The 20,545-nt window shown below is 34.4% G+C and overlaps 1 protein-coding gene across 1 annotated transcript in view; it reads right to left on the bottom strand.

Moving 5' to 3' along the window:
• The window catches only part of LOC150092552 (general transcription factor IIF subunit 1-like), a 185,258-nt gene that overhangs the window by 18,189 nt on the left and 146,524 nt on the right, over positions 1-20,545 (bottom strand). Inside the window, exon 10 of the mRNA XM_090414316.1 lies at positions 1,306-1,402. Within this exon, the coding sequence (XP_090270442.1) occupies positions 1,306-1,402 (97 nt within the window). The remainder of the gene's footprint in view (positions 1-1,305; positions 1,403-20,545) is intronic.

The following is a 20,545-nucleotide window of genomic DNA, read 5'->3' as shown; positions in this document are numbered from 1 at the left end:
TCTGCTTGAGGCCAAACATGTCAGGTACCCCAGACCATCAATAATGCAATAATAGCATTTCATCACCGGTGGGTAATTTTTATGGATAAGGGTTGTATAGAATTAATAGTGAAATAGTTATGGCCAGGAGATGACAGTGTCACATCCATTGAGCATTCCAAATGATTTGTTGGAAAACGTTTCTCATTTCAGAAAATGAAGAGTTTCTTAACCCAATCTTCTGAAATAGCTCCAGTTCAGAAAATCTTGAAAAGCTGTGTTTCCTTAACCAGGTCTTTTCTATCAAAGGAATGCAGAGCAGGACTCTTTTCAATTAATGGGATTTACTAATGTTTATTACTACTGAAAGTAATATTACCAATATACCTTTCTTGATATAATACTAGTCTAGCAATATTTAGTAACTGTATTTTTTCTCAGTTTAGGCAGAAGCAGGTGCATGAATTACATCTGCATTGTATTTCAGATTTATGCAAGTTCACAAGTGAAAGAATTTCTGCATATCCTTTTACATTCTGTAATGGAGTACAAAAATAACTAAAATAAAAATTTTTAAAAAAGTATGCAGTTAATATAGTAATACATATTAAAAACTGTATACTACAAAGTGTTAATGCTTACTAAATGACTTAAGGAAATTACAATGTACAATAGAATATACATTAAATCAAACTTTAATATATTTCCTAATATTTCGGCAATGTCACGTTGCCATTTTCAAAGGAACTTACAATAAACACAATGTGCACGCAGGCACTACACATAGTAAATGAGGAACGAAGCAAGGAAGCTATGGTTTTCCTAAAAGTCTGATGCCACTTAGTAGGCTAAGTAGGTATTCTTGGCTGCTGGGCTGAAGGTCTACTGATGTAAGCCTCCCAAAGGGTTTGGGAGGCTTACATCAGTAGTCCTTCAGCCCAACGGCCAAGAATACCTACTTAACCAGCTATGGTAAAGAATCCCAAAAGGTTTGGGAGGCTTACATCAGTAGACCTTCAGCCCAACAGCCAAGAATATCTACCTAGCTCACTAAGCGGCATCAGGACTTTTAGGAAAACCATAGCTTCCTTGCTTCGTTCCTCATTTAATGTGTGTAGTGCCTGCATGCACATTGTCTTATTGTAAGTTCCTTTGAAAATGGTAATGTGACGTTGCCGAAATATTAGGAAATATATTAAAGTTTAATTTAATGTATATTTTATTGTACGTTGTAATTTCCTTAAGTCATTTAGTACGCATGTGCAACCAAAGCCTAAGCCTTTCTACAAGAATTACAAAGTGTTAAAGCAAAGCACAAAGAATTACCTTCTTTTCCATCTTTAACTCCATCAATCATTTTTGTAGGTGTATTGGCACGGCTACTGCTTGCACTATTATCTGAGCCATTTTTCCTCTTTGGTTTCTATAGGTACAGTATTTTATGTATGAATTTATCATATAATTTGCATTCTTCTAATTTATTATTTTTAATAAAAAAAAACTACTAGAACATTTACAAGAAATGAATAATATAAGTCAATATATTATTAGCATATATTTTTGTTATATATTAACATATATTTTTGTTCTAGATGTTTATCAGAACTTTCCAGACTCCACATCATATATGTAAGATTATAACATACACATTTTATACCAATGCTATATAAACGCTTCAAAATTATTAAAAATTTTAATAATTTTTAATAAAAAAATTGTGTTAAAAAAGTTTTTAACACAATTATTTATGACACTACAACAGAATATTTCATTACTAGTCTCTTATGAACAATTTTCTTCTAAACTACGAGGAGGGGGGGGGGTCTGGAAAGTTGTGATAAACACCTAGAACAAAAAATGTTTTTTCATATAAAAAATTTTTCATAACAAATGTGATTTCAAAAAATATCACAAAAATAAGAGGACAAAATTAATTAATTTTTGTTCTAGGTGTTTATCAGAACTTTCCAGACCTCACATCATATATGTAAGATTATGCTCTGCTTGAATGCTAATAACACCAAATTCTTAAATGATATTTTGATTTTAATGGTTCTGAAAATGCCATCTGCTCACTCCCCTAATTTTTATCACAATTCTCACATATGTGGTCTCTGCTCTTTAAGAAAGTGTTTTACTTCTGATATAACTCTGATCTACAAGGTAATTATAATTAAAGTTTAACATTCTAAAAGTCTGTAACTGGGTAATTACTAAGCGGAACAATTTATTATTTAACAATAATGATGTGTGTGGCAACAGAATTTTATTTTGTGCAAAAACCAACATTAGTTCTAAAAGATGCCACTAAGGCAATACATGGCACTGCAATACCATAGTGGGTAATTCAAAACATCACAAAACACAGGGCACACATACGGCATGTTATGTGGTTACAACATGTTTGATATGCTCTCCTCCATTATCGGCAACATGTTGAAATTGCAAAATCGCATGCTTAACCACAGAACATAGCATTTCACTCGAAATGTTGTGCATATATCATGTAATGCGTGTCTTGAGGTCCACTAAATTGGTTATGTGACCACAATAGACGTCTTTGAGATGTCCCCACAGCCAAAAGTTGCAGGGGTTCAAGATCTGGCAAGTGATCTATCTGGCCACATTGTATGAAAATGGTAGCTGAGAATTGTCCTCAGTAAAATAAGTCCAAAACAACTTCTTGACAGGTGTTGCAATGTGCATCATGCATAAAAACTGTTGAATCCAGGCACTGACACTATCAAAGTGTTGGAATCACTTGATTGGCTAAGAAAGATGCATATCACTAGCCACTAACAGTGCAGGTAATGAGACCAGCAGGACTGAGCTCATTGAAAAAGATCTAATAATGAATTCTGTGGTAAACCCACATCACACAGTGCCCTATGGGGAATGAAGCAGAATATGTTGCACGATGTGTGTTTTTGTGGTTGCCCAACTTCACGGCACTGTTCAGATGAAAGTGAGCTTTGTCAGTCCAGAAAATGTTCCAAGGCCAGTCATCCAGTTCAGTCCAAGTAAGAAACTGAGGAGCAAATGTTTCTCATACACCCTGGTCAGGATTAAGCAACTGCTGAACGTGGGAAATCTTGTGAGGATGACAGCACAGAATTTGCCTTTTAGTTTGTCTAAAGACCATGCAATATGCCATGTACTGCTGCTTCCTATGACATTTACTATCCTTTCTTCCTTTAACGTTGTGGCTACCTCCTCTACTATCTGCTGTTTGATTGGCTTCTGTCCTCTACCAGGTTTGAAATCTAAGGAACCTGTCCCTTCAAATTTCAAGATCATTTTGCATAAATTATTTGCAGTCATAGGACCCATTTTTAATCTCTTTAATGTTCTGAACTTTCGTAATGCAATCAAGGAACAGCTGGCATTTTGGTAAAAGTGACATTGTGCTTTAACACATTGTCTACTCAGAGGCAGTGAACTGACACATTCTGCAGCTATCTGCTTTTACAGAAGCTTCTTTCAAATGCATATGTCATTGGGGACATTTGTCATTTGCATAAATGGTACGGTTGCAGCATTTCACTGCATACCAAGAATATCACACATAATTTACATGTATTGCAGTACTATATATTGCCCTAGTGGCAATTTTTAGAAGTAACATTGGTTCTTGTAGCAAAATAAAATTCCATTGCTGCACTCATCATTGTGTTAAATATTACTGAGTAACCACTGAGTAACATCCCCTAAGCAAGCCAAGGAAGAAATGGAGGAATTTTTCAAGGCACCACAGAAGGCAGCACACACAATGAAAAAGTTTGTTGGTCCTTGTTAGCAATCCAAAAAAGCAAAATAGGAAATGATTACCAAATATACAGAAAAGTTTTGGGAAGATTCAGAGAAAAGAGCAAAGCTAATAATGTAAGTATCTGCTGGATTTCTGTTCAGGACATGGACTATTTATTACTAATAACATGTTCAAACATAAAAATGTGCACATTTTCAAATGGAGAGAAGATGCAAAAATTAAGTAGTCTCATTGACTATGGTATTATTCATAGTCATGTTTTCCCACTGGTTCAGGACATAAGAGCATACGCAAGTTTTGAAATCACCATTCAGTCTGGAGCAAAATAAAATTTCTTATTGAAAAAAAAAAAAAAAAAAAGTGTAGGAAAGTTTTAAAATTAATAAGTTGAGCAGCTTTCAAAGGTGAACTGTAGTCTGCAGTTCACCTTTGAAATACAACATTATTTAAAAAAAAAATGAAAGTATGAAAAAAAGAATTAATCCCCAGAAATTCAGTAGGAATACTGAAGAAAACACTGACTCAACCAGAGAATCATGTGGTGAGCCTGTCTGCAAAGCAAGAAAAATCAGAACCTCATGGTGGACTCAGGAATTTAGAGGCAGTAGAGAAAAAGAAGAAAGCATGTTGAACGTTTCTGGCAAGTAAGCCAGTGCTGTTAGAGAGTAGAGATAAAAAATGTAAGAAAGTAGAGCATTCTGTAAAACTAAGTAAACAAAAGTCATAGAAAAACTTTGTTAAGAAGATAGAAAATCAATATCAGGAAGATGGCAAAATATTCTGGGGACTATTCAAGAAAGCTCAGAAATGGAGGAAAGAGTAAAAGTAATCAGAGATGATAAAGGTGATGTAACAACTGAAGTTATTCTTTGAGATGTTGCTAAACAAAACAAGCAGTGACAGTACATGGGTGTCTGTGCAGTTAGCCTAGTGGCTATGAATACACTATAAAACAAAGAATGGTTTTATAGTGTATTCGTGCACAGTGTGAAGGAACATTTAAGGGAAACGGGTTTACCACCAGACAGAAAAGTGATTCTTTTGCTGGACAATTACTGCGCCCAGCTGAGACTTAAACGTAGAAAACATTTGTGTTATGTTTCTGCTGCCAGCGTAAAAAGCCTTATCCAACCAATGGCCCAAGGAGTCATCGAGAATATAAAGATGAACTACCGTTCCCTTTTTATCCTTCAAAGTTCACACATCGATGCATAAAAAGGGAACGGTGGTTCATCCAAGAGTCCAAGATTTTCAGAAACAGTTCACATTGAAAGATGCCATATTTACTTTGTCTCTTGCCTGGAGGAATGTAAACAACATTATTTTACGTCACTGTTGGAGGGTAAATTGTGGCCAATGATCATGTTTGAAGATGACGAATCATGTGATGAAGGTTTTCGTGGTTTTAAAACAAGTCCCGTGCCTGACATTCCTGACATCTTGGATTTAGTAACACATTCGGAGAAGGTCAGTGTTAGTGAAGAGGAGGTACAGGCATGGGTGGATGTAGACAATTCCATTCCCGTCACTCTCTCTCTCTCTCTCTCTTGATGACGACGAAATAATCGAACATGTACTGGAAAAAGGAGAAAGATGATGAGGAAGGGGATGAAGATAAGGAAAATGGCATGCAAACCAAGAAAGTTATGTGGAAGGAAGTCGACGAAGGATTACAGACTATCATAAGATTTGCTGAGCAATGTTCATCTATGTCAGCATGATGTTATGAAACTTCATTGTATACACAGTGAATTTTTAAAGCTCCAGCATAAAAAGGGAACGTCTGCCAGCAACAATTTTGTAAGCAGGCAGACATTCAAAGTTATGTCATGTCATCACACTAAGAAATTCATTTTATGTGATAATAAGTACTATAATTTTTAAATGCTGTTTAAATTCGATTTTGAGAAATATAAAATTATGTGTGTGTTTTAAATTTTGAAAAATCCGCACGATTTTTGATGTTATTTATCATCAAAACCAACGAACTTTGCATGCTGCAATTTCTACAGATGGCATCAAAAAACATGAATAGGTAAGTTCTCAAAATATATATTCAATTATCCAACAAAACCTCGTATCCGAAATTGGCAAAGTCCCATTGTTGCCTGTTAAGAGAAATTCTACTGTATACGATATATCATTTAAATGACATTTAGCCAAATGTAGGGATGGATTGCTCCTCATAGCTTTTTACAGATCTTATTTTTACAGCCAAAAATATCTCAATCATATTAGAAATTCAAATATCTTCACATCTGAAGGATAGGAGACAAGTGAGAACCAAGGGGATGTTAGTGATAGAGATAATCACTGCTCACCAAAATATCAGAAGTTTGTAAGGAAATACCTGTAGTCTTTTCTAGAAAATATGTAGAATTCTTGATAAATGATCTAGAGCAGTGTTTCCCAACCTGTGGATAGTTTATTTTCATTAAAATTTATCTTATCATGTTGCTCACACCTGGCCTAATTGATATGTTCACATTCTTACGAATATCTCCATTTATAACAGTATTGCATTGTCATAAATGGCACATTTAGTGTTGTAAAATTGAAATTTATTACTTCAACTTTATGATATGTAAAATATAAAAAATTTCCATTTTGGATTTTATGGGGGTCGCGGTGAATTACTATTCGCTACAGGGGGTCCACGACTTCAAAAAGGTTGACAAACACTGATCTAGACTGTCCAATATGTGCAATTAATAGAGGGGAAAAAACAACTGCTCTACAAGAGTCAATATAGTTCACAATGGGTCTCAAAGGGTAGTCTACCTCTTGTATCTCCCTATCCACACCTATGGCTTTTTGCAACAGGCCAAATCAAGTGATTGTTACACTTATGTGGACCACATTTTTTAAAACTTGAATTTTCAGGGAAAAATAAAATATATATAAAGTTGAAAAGTTCAATTTATTGAAAATAGCATTTTAATGTCATATATTACATTTTAAAATCAATTTTTTGTATATCCACTGACAAATTGGAAGTTGCTGTTATCAATGTCTCTCAAATTTGCATCTGAGATTTGTACATAGTGGTGAGTGGTTTAATTTCACAAGAGAAAATGCTTGTGCCAGTGCATATATAATATTCATCATAACTTGAATACAACATATGGACAAGAATGCCAACAAGATTACCTGCGTAGTAATCATAAAATACTAGATCGTTCTCATGTGGGCATCACTGGTGCAAAAGTTAAGAAACTAACCAATCAAATTTTAGTATTTGTTTAGTGCAAGCTCTATTGCTGATTTCTGTTAAAATGCAGAGAATGTAAAACTCATCATCATCAAATTCCTGACATGTACTCTCAAGGGGTGTACAGGATATGATAGTATTGGATTCTGAATGAAGAGAAATGGAAATTATTAATACATCATTCAGAGTCCAACATAATATACCATTCCCTGAGCAAAAAAATTTTTTTTTTTAAACTAATAGTCTCATGTTCATAATATGCTATTTACGTAATTTCTTTCAAGTTATGTTAATCAATATTTATTTATTTATATTTTTTGGGGGGATAAACAGCTATAAAAAGCTGAGTATTAAAATATCAATTATTTTGTGAATTCAATTCGTTGAATATAATATTAAAAACTGTAATATGTGCAATTTTAATGTATCCAAGAAATTCCTTAAGATAACACTTGATTGGCTGCTATGAGAAATTATGTTACTTTTAGCTAGCGCGTCTTAGCTAAAAGTAACACAATTTTAGTCTTAGCAAGTATTATTGGCAGGAAAGGAGAGCAGGATTTTGAAAGTTTATTTTTCACTTGGTTAGACTATAATAAATTTAGTTTAATCCTTTATCCAAGTGTGAGCAAACAGAGTTTGTGCCTGAAGATATTTTCAGGCACAAACTTTGTTTGCTCACACTTGGATAAAGGATTAAACTAAATTTATTATATTAGAGAGAAGGATTTGATAAGCAGTACATGAAAAAGTAACACACACGGGAGTAGGGAAGCAAGCAAGCAAGGAAGGTGGCCGATTAACATGGCGTAAAGAATAAAAAGGACTGGGAATTGCTTGGCAATTTGACTTAGCTTTTTCGGAGTTCTAATTCTATTGTAATTTCCTATCGCCTTGCACTGGAATAATGTAGGTCAAGGGATAATAAGAATAAGAAAAGAAAGAAATTGGAAGTTAAGTTGAACCAGTGAAAAAGAATATATTCTCCCGAGTCTATTAATCAGTTACGGAAACAGAATATTCTTTTAAGTTTGTGTAGTCTCAAAGTGAAAGTCAACAAGAATTTAAGTGTGTTCATAGGATTCTTGATGTGAAGAAGCTATACTGCTTATGCCGGTAAGATTATCTTTTCTATGCCCAGTGTGAAGTAGCGAACTTATTTCTGGCGAACATAATTTAATCCTTATTGCTGTATTTAACTATTCAAGATCAAATGTGTGATATAGTGAGACATTTCCATCTTGACATCCCAAATATTGTTCCATTTGGATTAATGGTTCAAAACTGAAAGTGTGATATAGAGAAGCCTGTTACATAAACTTAATGTAATACTGGATACTGAAATCTCTGCAAACTATTCTGCTAGGTTGATAGAACTTTGGAATCTTCAAATGAATGTCTGATGGTTTATATTTTATAACTGTTCTGAATGGTTAAACTAAGTTGATATTTAAACTATATTGAATAATAACTTTAATCAGAGTGAAGTTGTGATAAGAATCCTTGATAAGAAGAATAGAATCTGTGAGCATAAGTTCTAATCATAATTATTATACTCAGCTGAGTAGTTTGCTAGTATCTCAATGAAAACTTAATTATTTTTTAACTGTATTTTCCCAACTAGAAATCTTTGCTTTGATGTAAATTTATGTGACACTGCATTAAATAATTTTATTTGAACTGGATCTTGTATTTGCCTGATTTCTTCATTGCACCGCTCATTAAAATATTTCGAATCTTAGCGGGAACCCCATATGATAAAGAGAATCTTGGCCTAAAATTAAGTTAGTAATAATATAGATTGGTTGATTCCTCAACAATGCTCATGCAAATTTGAACATAGAGTGGTGCAGTTAAAAATAAATATTCTCCGTGTTCGAATGAGGAGTCAATCAACAACTAGAATACACATCAGAGTAGAAAGTAGGATACAACAAAATGGTGCAGCAGTCGACAGGATGTTGATTCACTAATATTAATTGAGCGATTAAGTTTTTGTAGTTCTTTAAGAAGAATTAATCCTTATAACCTTAGTAGTAGGGTTAAGTGAATCACGGTGAGCAGGTTGTGGAGCAAGGCAGGCAAATAATTGTATTTGAAAAGGTTTTAGAATTGAGATTATAAGAATTAAACTTGTAACTGATAAATTAATATGGCTCTTGCATTTAGCATCGGAATGGAAGACAGCGAGTTCTTCTAAACTGTAAACCCCCAGCAAGTATTTCCTCAATTTTCGGGAGAGGAATCTGACGATGTGCTATCTTTTTTTTCTTTTGTGGAAAAACTTAGAGACATAGCAAATTGGACTGACTTCCAGTTATTGATATTATTACGTAGTAATTAAAAGATAAAGCAAAGACCTTTTTTGTACTCATCTCCATTACTGAAAGAAACATTAGAGTACCAAAAATTTAAAGATGCCTTGATATCACAATTTTCTAAACTAAGAAGTATTGGTCCAAATCTGTGGAAACTAGAGAGGGTCACACAGAACGATAAGGAAAGTGTTACTGACTTTTATAATTGTATGTTAACACTCTCCAATAGTTTAAATGTGTCCAGTGTAGATAAACCTCATTTAGATTGGGCTGTGTTCCAACAATTATGCCAAGGTGTTAGACCAGAATTAAGGGAAACAGCCTACAAGAAGAGAATTACCACATTAGAAGAGTGTTTTAAAGCTGTGAAAGAACAAATGAAAGGAAACTTTTCTCCCTCATCCAATCTGAGCCATATAAATGTCATAGAAAGGGCTGATTGTTCCTCTAACATAATCGAAACTGGAAAGGTGAATAAAAAGGAGAAAGGAAGGAAGAAAAGTATTGGGGAAAATTCTATAAATCTTAATCAAGTATCGGACAGTGAGGATCAACCTAACAAAAAGAAATTAATGGAGGAAGTGAAAGCCCTGGTTCACCATGAAGTGGAGAGATTGCAACAACCAATAATAAATTGCCTTGATCACAAGTGGTGACAAAACTAGCAGCTATTACCTTAAAATCTCATGAGAATCACAACCTCTCAACAGATAAAATCAACGAGATAATAAAACAGGAAATACAAAGACAAAATCTGCCCGTATTAACAAGTCTGGATAAGATGATGCAAAGATTAGAGGGTATTAATCAACATATGCCCATTGCCTCTCAATATCAGGAAAGGAAAGAATATCTCTCGATCCTTAGAGATCCTCCTAAGTGTTTCCGGTGTTACAAAACAGGACATATTGCCAGAAATTGCTCTTATATTAGAGGAAAATACTCCAACAATACATGGGATTCTAATTTTGGATATATCCCTCACGGAAAATGGAGTAATTATCAAAACTCCCTTAAATCAAATGAGTCAATGATGAAGATTAAAGGAAATATCCAAGGATTCCAGTGTAATATTTTATTAGACACAGACTGTAATGCTTCAACTATTATAGAAACTATTTCCTACAAATAAAACATATATTAAGGAAGGATATAGCTCAATTAAGGAGATCTGTGAGAATTACTACTCTGTCTGACTCCAATTTTATAGCTTATGAGAAGGTTCATGTAAGAATTTATCTGCCAAGTTTTAGACTATGTGTCTGGCAGAATTTACTGGTTATTCCTTCAACATCTAATCCAGATTCTCATATCATCTTGGGAACTAACTTCATGGAAAGGTATCACTTTTCATGTGATTTTTCAAGGGGTGAAATATCCCTGATGAAAATAGAAGTGTTAGACACAATAATAAGCCTATATACATTGGAAAGAAGAAACTAACAGAAAGGTTTAATAAGTCAACTGATGCACAACCCCGAAGCAAAGTACAATCACATGCTGATAAATTAATTGAGCATAATAGAGTGCAGATTTAGATAAACTGGATAAGCTTGAAACTCAATTCAGCACAGACACAGCATTAAAAGAACAGATACCCACATCTGAAATAAAAGTTGACACTACTGATCAACTAACAACTGAAGTTCACTTTGCCAAGGCAACTACTCTTCATACTGGATTTAATGAAACAAGAAGAGAAAGAAAGAGGCCTAACAAAGTGGTTTTCTTAGGAGATTCACTAGAAACTGTGAGAAGAAAGGGAAAGAATTATCACAGAATTAGTAATTGCAGAGAGGACACAACTAGAACAAAAAACCCAAGATGAAATACTAGCGGTAGAGAACTTAAATTTTATTCTGAGAAGACATTCCCATACTACAGGAATAGAAGACATGCCGACTATAATCAGGGTAGTAAGAATTCAAATGAAAAAGTAGACGAGAATAAATGCACAAATCATAATCAGGAAACAAGTTTTATCCAAACCAGATATGATCTGAGACCTAGAGAAAAAAATAAGAAATCTGAATCCCCTGCAGGAGTGACCTGTGTGAAAAATTTTTCTTTAAAAAAAAATTTTTCAGAGGAAGAGTAAGCCTTTGTTGGATTTTGAATGAAGACAAATGGAAATTATTAATATATCATCATCATCAAATTCCTGCCATGTACCCTCAAGGGGTGTACAGGATATGACAGTACTACAGACAGTACTACATGAAAAAATTACATCATTACTAACTTCCTATCTACAATTTTCCTCCAAATCAGTCTGTTACTTGTCAAGACTCCAACATTATCAGATCTTATATTTCTATCGTCTAAGGCACTTTGTACCGTATCAATCCACCTATATCTTGGTCTTCCTCTGGGTCGTTTTCCTGCCAACCTGGCAGAGAACACTTGTTTTGCTAATCTTTCCTCGCCCATTCTATTTAAGTGACCATACCATCTGAGATTACCTCTGCTAACACATTCCTGGATGCTGACAATGTCAAGTTCTTTCCTAATATCCTCATTTTTAATATGATATTGCCATTGATGCCATCTGTTCATGCCGCTAATCTTTCTCTGGACTCTCATATCTGCGGTCTCTAGTCTTTGGTCAAGTGTTTTATTTCTGACCCAGCTCTCAGATCCATAAGTTAAAATTGGTTTGAACACAGTCTTGCATACAGCTAATTTAGTGTTCCAACTAATTTCTTTCTTATTCCATATGAATTTATTCAATTGACTTCCCACGATACCAGCTTTGCTGATTCTGTTGTCTATTTCTATATTTAGTTTACCATCTTCAGTAAAAATTGTGCCTAAGTAGCTGAAATGTTTTACTTGTTCCACAGGTTCTCCATTCACAACACAGTTGACATTTTCAATGATTCTGCCTATTTTCATTGTCTTTGTATTGCTGACCTGCATACCATATCTATTAGAACAGCTATTCAATTTAGTCAGAGAATCTTGCAGACTTGTAGCGGATTTATTTAGAAGTATAATATCATCCGCATAAAGCAAAGAGCTGATATTAACATCTCCAATTTTGATATCAGGTTTAATACCACATTCCTTCATAATGTGATCCATATAGATAATGAATAACAGAGGGGATAATGTACATCCTTGTCTCACACCAGATTTAACATTAAACCATCTTCCTGTACTTCCTTCCTTCAATTCCAACTGCTGACTTACAACTCGAATAAAGACAAAGTATTGATTGATATAATGCCCCATCGACACCATATAACTGCAGCATATTGAATAGCTTCTCTCTTGGCACCTTGTTATATGCCTTTTCCAAATCGACAAAACTTAAATACAGATCTTTGTTATATTCCCATGCTTTCTCGACTATTTGTCGTAAAGTGAAGATCTGATCCTGACAGCCTCTATTTGGCCTGAATCCAGCTTGTTCTTCACCAAGCTTTTCTTCCAGAATTCTTCTCAACCGTTTCTCAAGTATACTTGCATAGATCTTGCCAGGAACACTCAGTAGGGAAATACCTCTGTAATTCTCACATTCAGTTTTATTTCCCTTTTTATATATGGGTACTATGAGAGCTCTACTCCAATCATCGGGAATTCGTCCCTCTGTCCAGGCTTTCTGAACTATGCAGTGCAGCCACTGTAAGACTCTTATACCACCATACTTCAGCATTTCTGGTCGAATATCATCTACTCCTGCTGCCTTTCCACATTTCAAGCCTTTGATGGCTTTTTCTACTTCAAGTATGGATATGTATTCCTGACTGCATGCCTGGTCAGTGTTTTTTATCACTGTGCTGTCATCACTGCTTGTTTCATTTAGCAGTTTTTCAAAGTAATTACTCCATACTTCAAGGATATCTTTTTCTTCTGTTTTCATTTCACCTTTATCATCTCTAATTCCTTTTACAGCACTCTTTCCTCCATTCCTAAGCTTCTTCAACAACCTCCAGAATATTTTGCCACCTTCTTGATATTTATTTTCTATATTCTTGCCAAAGTCCTCCCATGACTTTTGTTTAGCTAGTTTTACACACTGTTTAGCTTTCTTACATTTGTCTCTGTATTCTGCAAGAGTAAAAGCTGACTTATTTGCCAGGAACTTTTGATATGCTTTCTTCTTTTCCTTCACTGCCTCTTTAACTTCCTGTGTCCACCAGGGAGTTCTGATTTTTTTATCCTTGCACACAACCTCACCACATGCCTCTCTGGCAGAATCAATCAATGTTTCCTTCAGAGTTTGCCACTGAATCTCCAAGGTTTGATTCCTGTTCTCAAACTCTTTCATTTTCTTTTCAATAATATTCTGTATTTTAGTCTACAGTTCACATCTGAGAGCTGCTCAACTTTTATTCGCTTTAAAACTTTCTTACATGTTATTCTTTTCAATATGAAATTCAATTTTATCCTGCTCAAGACTAAATAGTGATCACTTCCAATTTCAAATCCTCTGTACACTCTGGTATCCTGCACCAGGGAGAAAACATCACTATCAACAATAACATAGTCAATGAGACTTTTCTTATTCCTAGCCTCTTCTCTCCATGTGAATTTGTGCACATTTTTATGTTGGAACATGGTGTTAGTAATAACCAGTCCATGTCCTGAGCAGAAATCCAACAGATATTTGCCATTATTATTAGCTTAGCTCTTTTCTCCAAATTTTCCCAAAATATTTTTGTATGTCTCACAATCATTTCCTACTCTACTATTTAGATCCCCAACAAGGACCAACTTTTCCTTTTTCATTGTTTCAGTTGCTTTTTCTAAAGCCTCAAAAAATTCCTCTACTTCTACCTTAGTAGAACCTTCTGTGGGACCATAGGCACAAATAAGTCTCATTGTCCAGTTCCCCATTCTCATATTTCCCCACATTACTCTACTTGAGACTGACTGCCATTCAAGAAGATTAGCCTCGTATTTTATGTTGAATACTATGGCTACTCCTTCTTTTCCTTGATTGTCATTGCCTGAATATAACATTTTGTATTTATTGCTCAGAAAGATCTCACCAGTTTTGGTCGTTTTTGTTTCAGTCACCCCTATTATGTCGATCTGGTACTTATCTAATTCCTCAGCTAGCTCCATTTCTTTGCCATTCAGGCTTCTTACGTTGATAGTACCGATCTTTAACTCTGGTGATCTTGAGTTGGGGTTTGTTTTCAGATTTGTTCCAGTAGCTGACTTTTCGCTGTTCGCCCTGGTTCCCTGGCGAAAACAACGGGGGCCTTGTTTAACCGGGTGACACCCCAGCCAGCATGAAATTTTGTCATGTTGTACCGTCATTCTTTATTTTGGTTTAACCAATAAGAATACAATTTGGTCGGCTAAATCCCAAATTGCCAGCCCATCCTCGTTCGTTCAGTATCAAAGTAGATACCCAACTGGGTGCATCACGAGAAGGTGAGGATTGGACATTAGGTCAGAAGCCCTGGTCGGTTCTCCGCATTCCTTTAAAGGCTATGTGGAGGTCTCCTCTCAGTTACACAGCTTTGACCCTTAAGCATCATTCAGAGTCCAACATCATCTACCATTCCCTGGGCAAAATTTGTTTTTCTTTTTAAACTAATAGTCTCATGTTCATAATATGCTATTTATGTAATTTCTTTCAAGTTATATTAATCAATATTTATTTATTTATATTTTGGGGGGGGGGGGATAAATTACAGTTATGAAAAGCTGTGTATTAAAATATCAATTATTTTGTGAATTCAATTCCTTTAATATAATGTTAAAAACTAATATGTGCAATTTTAATATACCCAAGAAATTCCTTAAGACTAACACATGATTGGCTGCTATGAGAAATTATGTTACTTTTAGCTAGCGTGTGCCTTAGTCCGCATTACTGTACAGGATGCACGAAGCAATTTGAATATAAACAAAACCAGTTAGAACCAGATTTTTGCAGGAAAGGAGAGTAGGATTTGATAAGCAGTATATGAAAAAGTAACACACACGGAAGTAGAGAAGCAGGCAAGGAAGATGGCCGATTAACATGGCGTAAACGTAATAAAAAGGGATGGGAATCGCTTGGCTTTGACTTACCTTTTTCGGAGTTCTAATCCTATTGTAATTTCCTATCGCCTTGCACTGGAATAATGCAGGTCAAGGGATAATAAGAATAAGAAAAGAAAGAAATTGGAAGTTAAGCTGAGCCAGTGAAAAAGAATATATTCTCCCGAGTCTATTAATCAGTTACGGAAACAGAATATTCTTTTAAGTTTGTGTAGTCTCAAAGTGAAAGTCAACAAGAATTTAAGTGTGTTCATAGGATTCTTGATGTGAAGAAGCTATACTGCTTATGCCAGTAAGATTATCTTTTCTATGCCTAGTGTGAAGTAGCGAACATAATTTAATCCTTATTGCTATATTTAACTATTCAAGATCGAATGTGTGATATAGTGAGACATTTCCATCTTGACATCCCAAATATTGTTCCATTTGGATTAATGGTTCAAGACTGAAAGTGTGATATAGAGAAGCCTGTTGCATAAACTTAATGTAATACTGGATACTGAAATCTCTGCAAACTATTCTGCTAGTTTGATAGAACTTTGAAATCTTCAAATGAATGTCTGATGGTTTATATTTTATAACTGTTCTGAATGGTTAAACTAAGTTGATATTTAAACTATAATGAATAATAACTTCAATCAGAGTGAAGTTGTGATAAGAATCCTTGACAATAAGAAGAATAGAATCTGTGAGCATAAGTTCTAATCGTAATTATTATACTCAGCTGAGTAATTTGCTAGTATCTCAATGAAAACTTAATTATTTTTTAAACTGTATTTTCCCAACTAGAAATCTTCGCTTTGATGTAAATTTATGTGACACTGCATTAAATAATATTATTTGAATTGAATCTTGTATTTGCCTGATTTCTTCATTGCACTGCTCATTAAAATATTTGGAATCTTAGTGGGAACCCCATATAATAAAAAGAACTTTGGCCTAAAATTAAGTTAGTAATAATATAGATTGGTTGATTCCTCAATGTTGCTCATGCAAATTTGAACATAGAGCGGCGCAGTTAAAAATATTCTCTATATTCGAATGAGGAGTCAATCAACAACTAGAATACACATCGGAGTAGAAAGTAGGATACAACAATAGTACTACATGAAAAATTTACATCATTACTATCTTCCAATCTACAATTTTCCTCGAAATCAGTCTATTACTTGTCAAGACTCCAACGTTATCAGATCTTATATTTCTATCATCTAAGGCACTTTGTACCATATCAATCCACCTATATCTTGGTCTTCCTCTGGATCGTTTTCCTGCCAACTTCTCAGAGAACACCTGTTTTGCTAATCAATCCTCACTCATTCTGTTTAAGTGACCATACCACATGAGATTAGCTCTGCTAACATTCCAGGATGCTGACAATGTCAAGTTCTTTCCTAATATCCTTGTTTTCAATATGATATTGCCAATCATGCCATCTGTTCATGCCTCTAATCTTTCTCAAGACTGTCATATCTGCGGTCTCTAGTCTTTGGTCAAGTGTTTTACTTGTGACCCAGCTCTCAGATCCATAAGTTAAAACTGGTTTGAACACTGTCTTGTATATAGCTAATTTACTGTTCCAATGAATTTCTCTCTTATTCCATATGAATTTATTCAATTGATATCCTACCATACCAGCTTTGTTGATTCTGTTGTCTATTTCCATATATAATTTACCATCTTCAGTAAAAATCATGCCTAAGTAGCTGAAATGTTTTACTTGTTCCACAGATTCTCCGCAGTTGACATTTTCAACGATTCTGCCTATTTTCATCGTCTTTGTCTTTTTAATGCTGACCTTCATACCATATCTATTACAACAGATTCAATTTAGTCAGAGAATCTTGCAAACTTGTAGTGGATTTATTTAGAAGCATAACATTGTCCACATAGAACAAAAAGCTGACATTAACATCTTCAATTCTGATATCATGTTTAACACCACTTTCCTTCATAATGTGATCCATATAGATAATGAATAACTGAGGGGATAATGTACATCCCATTGACACCATATAACTGTAACGTAATGAATAGCTTCTCTCTTGGCACCTTGTCATATGCCTTTTCCAGATTGACAAAACTTAAAAACAGATCATTGTTATATTCCCATGCCTTCTCAACTATTTGTCATAAAGTGAAGATCTGATCCCGACAGCCTCTATTCGACCTGAATCCAGCTTGTTCTTCACCAAGCTTTTCTTCCACAATTCTTCTCAACCATTTCTTAAGTATACTTGCATAGATCTTGCCAGGAACACTCAGTAAGGAAATACCTCTGTAATAGTGTAAAACTCTCCTTAATAAAAATACTTATTTACATCAAAATAACAATATATGAATTTACTGATTTTTTTAATCGATTAATATTATACACTTTTTTTCTTATATTTATTCAATTTATGCAGTTGACTGCATTAAATCATTGAATAGGCCATCTGTTGTGCATCCCCGATGTAAAAAATACTTTGTTTTCCAACATTCATCTTCAATCCTCTTTCTGGGTCCAACTGATGGGTTTGTCATTTAATCACATTGTAAAAATGAACTATCACATTACATCAAATCAACAATCTACATTCGCTATGGAAAAGGAGTTCTGAGAGTTTACTCCCCACCCCTCTTTTTTTTTTTTTTGACATTACTTACCTGCACAGCCTGTTGTACCTTGTAACTAGTGTACATCAGAAACCAGATATACACAAAATTCTGCTCATTTGACAACTGCCCAGAGTTGTCAAACCCTTAATTAACAGAGCACAACATTTTTCTCCTCTTTTCAGCTTTACAACAGGAGCTTTTCATTATCAAAGATTTAATGAAATCAAATGGCTATAATATAACAACAGACTTACAACTCAACACCTAAGGATACGTCGATAGAATGCATAGCTCCGATCCCATACATTTTGAACCTGTAAGCAGAATCTCAAGGAGGTTTCATCTGATATCCACATATTTTCCAATCAACAAAATTTCTAATCTACTGGCAACTTAAACTTTCACTTCTGTTTGATTTTTCACTTGTGTCATAGAGTTTACTAGACTTGTGAATATAACCTAACAAACTCTGGACAGACAAGCTGTGCTGTGCTGTGGGGGTAAAAAAAAAAAGAATGAATAAACATCAGTAGTGCATTGAATACCTTAAACCTCAAAAGTGGTCTCCCATCTGTTATGTCATCCCAATTTAAATGGGAGTGCCTCCCTATCCTGAATGTTTGGGAGATTCTCATCTTGTATAAATATCAAAAATTATTTATTATTTATTTGATAGGATCATTCTAACATGTGGCACTTGCCATTATATGTTAACCAACTGTTGTATGTGCCATGTATTTGGTCTCTTTGAAATGTTTGTCTATTCCACACTGACATACTGTTAATTTCAGTAAGAAATATTTGTTTGCTAAGTTACATAATGTGTCTAGCATGTTTCACTTCTGATTATGATGTTACAGATTGCATTTGAAACTAAGGTTTAGATTTTCTACATTTTTATCTATAATCTCTAAGAGCACATGCTGACCTATTAGTCAGTAAGTTTTTGTATGATTCAATATAAAAATTTAGTGGCCTGAGTTCTTATTTTCCCATCTTTGCAGATATCTTTACCATATGAACCTACATTTTCTTCATATCACCTTCATGTCACCTGTTCACTCTCATCTCTGCTGCTCTGGTTGACCAAGAGGACAGTGTGACCACAGTCTCCCTTACTCTCTCTAACACACTACAAATTCTTATCTTTTAATCCCACCATAAGCATGAATGTTTGTGAATGTCTTTAGGTAACAGTTGAATTTCATGGTCCAGTGTTGAATGCTAATATGTACCAAAGGTACGGAGGCATATGGAAAAAATTCCATGTCTTTCCTATAGAAAAATGTTTCTGGATTATCTAACACTTAGCCCACTCATAGTATTAATGTACTATAAGTTTACAACTATTCATAAATTAAATTTGCAAAAAAAAAGTATGTGTATATATATAAGTGTCCTCTATAATGAATCAAAAAAATTCTACTTTTTCCCCACTAGAAATTTTCATGTGACGATGAGTATATAAAGAAGCCTCACTGTTGAATTATCCAAACTGATTCACACCACTCTTACTTCAGAAACTGATTCCCCTTGGAAAGTCTAACAGTAAATCAACGAGTGTTTCACTTACTGTTCAGTAACCATAGATGGTGTTTAAATGAAACAACAGTAACTTTTATACTGAGATGTTTTGAGACGTGGGACCACTCATAGCACTAATTATTCTGCCAGTCACATTTTTTTTCTAAGGTAAAAGTGACAGTAACTATGTAATTATGATTATCATCAGTGATAGATGTGAAAATGTTCAAAACTATTTTATATATAGTAGCCATTTTTTATTTGGATATCCTTTAAGAATGTGAGATCATTCCAAAGATCTGCAGAATTCATAAACTCAAAGTGGTGCTACATTCAATCAGATTGGAAAGGGTGAAAATTTGAGGTTTTGGTGAAAAAAACACTAAAGACATAATCTGAGAACATACAGATATCTTACAAATCTGAATAAGGTTAGCATATTTACAAATGTGCCTAGAGAATAAGTTTCTTCCCACCAGATGCCATCACACTTCTAACACTGTTTGGAAAGCACTTTATATATGTGACATCAGAATATATAAAGAGAAAGAAGACTCAACAAAAGGTTTATCAATCCAGCTGCTACTTGCCAATATTTACACGGAATTTTCTGAACAATAAGCCTAAGGACCACCTGAAGCCAAAAAAAGACTAAGTGCTGTATCTCACAGGAAGACATCAGCAACAGTTTATCTTTTGAAGGATATAGTTAATGCTCTGTATATTTAATATCTTTTAAGTGTATTTTTCTAATCCTGAAGAAACCCACAGAGCTTGCAAAACAGGTTAATATATATAAATAAATTAATATGGTACTGTGAATATGCTGTGTAATCTTATATAAAATAAAGAAAGTCACTGACAGTCAACCTCTGAAAAATCAACAATTAGCCAGCATGTTTCTTCTATTCTCTATCCTCGGCAGGTCGCCTAGACAGCATTCCACTTTTGGACACATTCCATAGAAAAGTTTAGAGGAACTCCTGTGGTCATATCAATCCTATAGTCTACTTTCTACCTACTGCAGTTCCTCTCTAATCACTTGTTATGTATCATGAAAGACAGCTTCCTCTATTCATATTTTCTGAAACAAAGGCTGGAGTACATCAGAACTACACTTTACACACACACACACACACA

The sequence above is a fragment of the Typopeltis vanoorti genome, chromosome 25, assembly GCF_054136105.1.
Source record: "Typopeltis vanoorti isolate ZY-2024b chromosome 25, IOZ_Tvanoo_1.0, whole genome shotgun sequence".
Taxonomy (NCBI): domain Eukaryota; kingdom Metazoa; phylum Arthropoda; class Arachnida; order Uropygi; family Thelyphonidae; genus Typopeltis; species Typopeltis vanoorti.
Note: the sequence above shows the minus strand (reverse complement) of the source record. Positions and strands in the feature narration are given on the sequence as shown.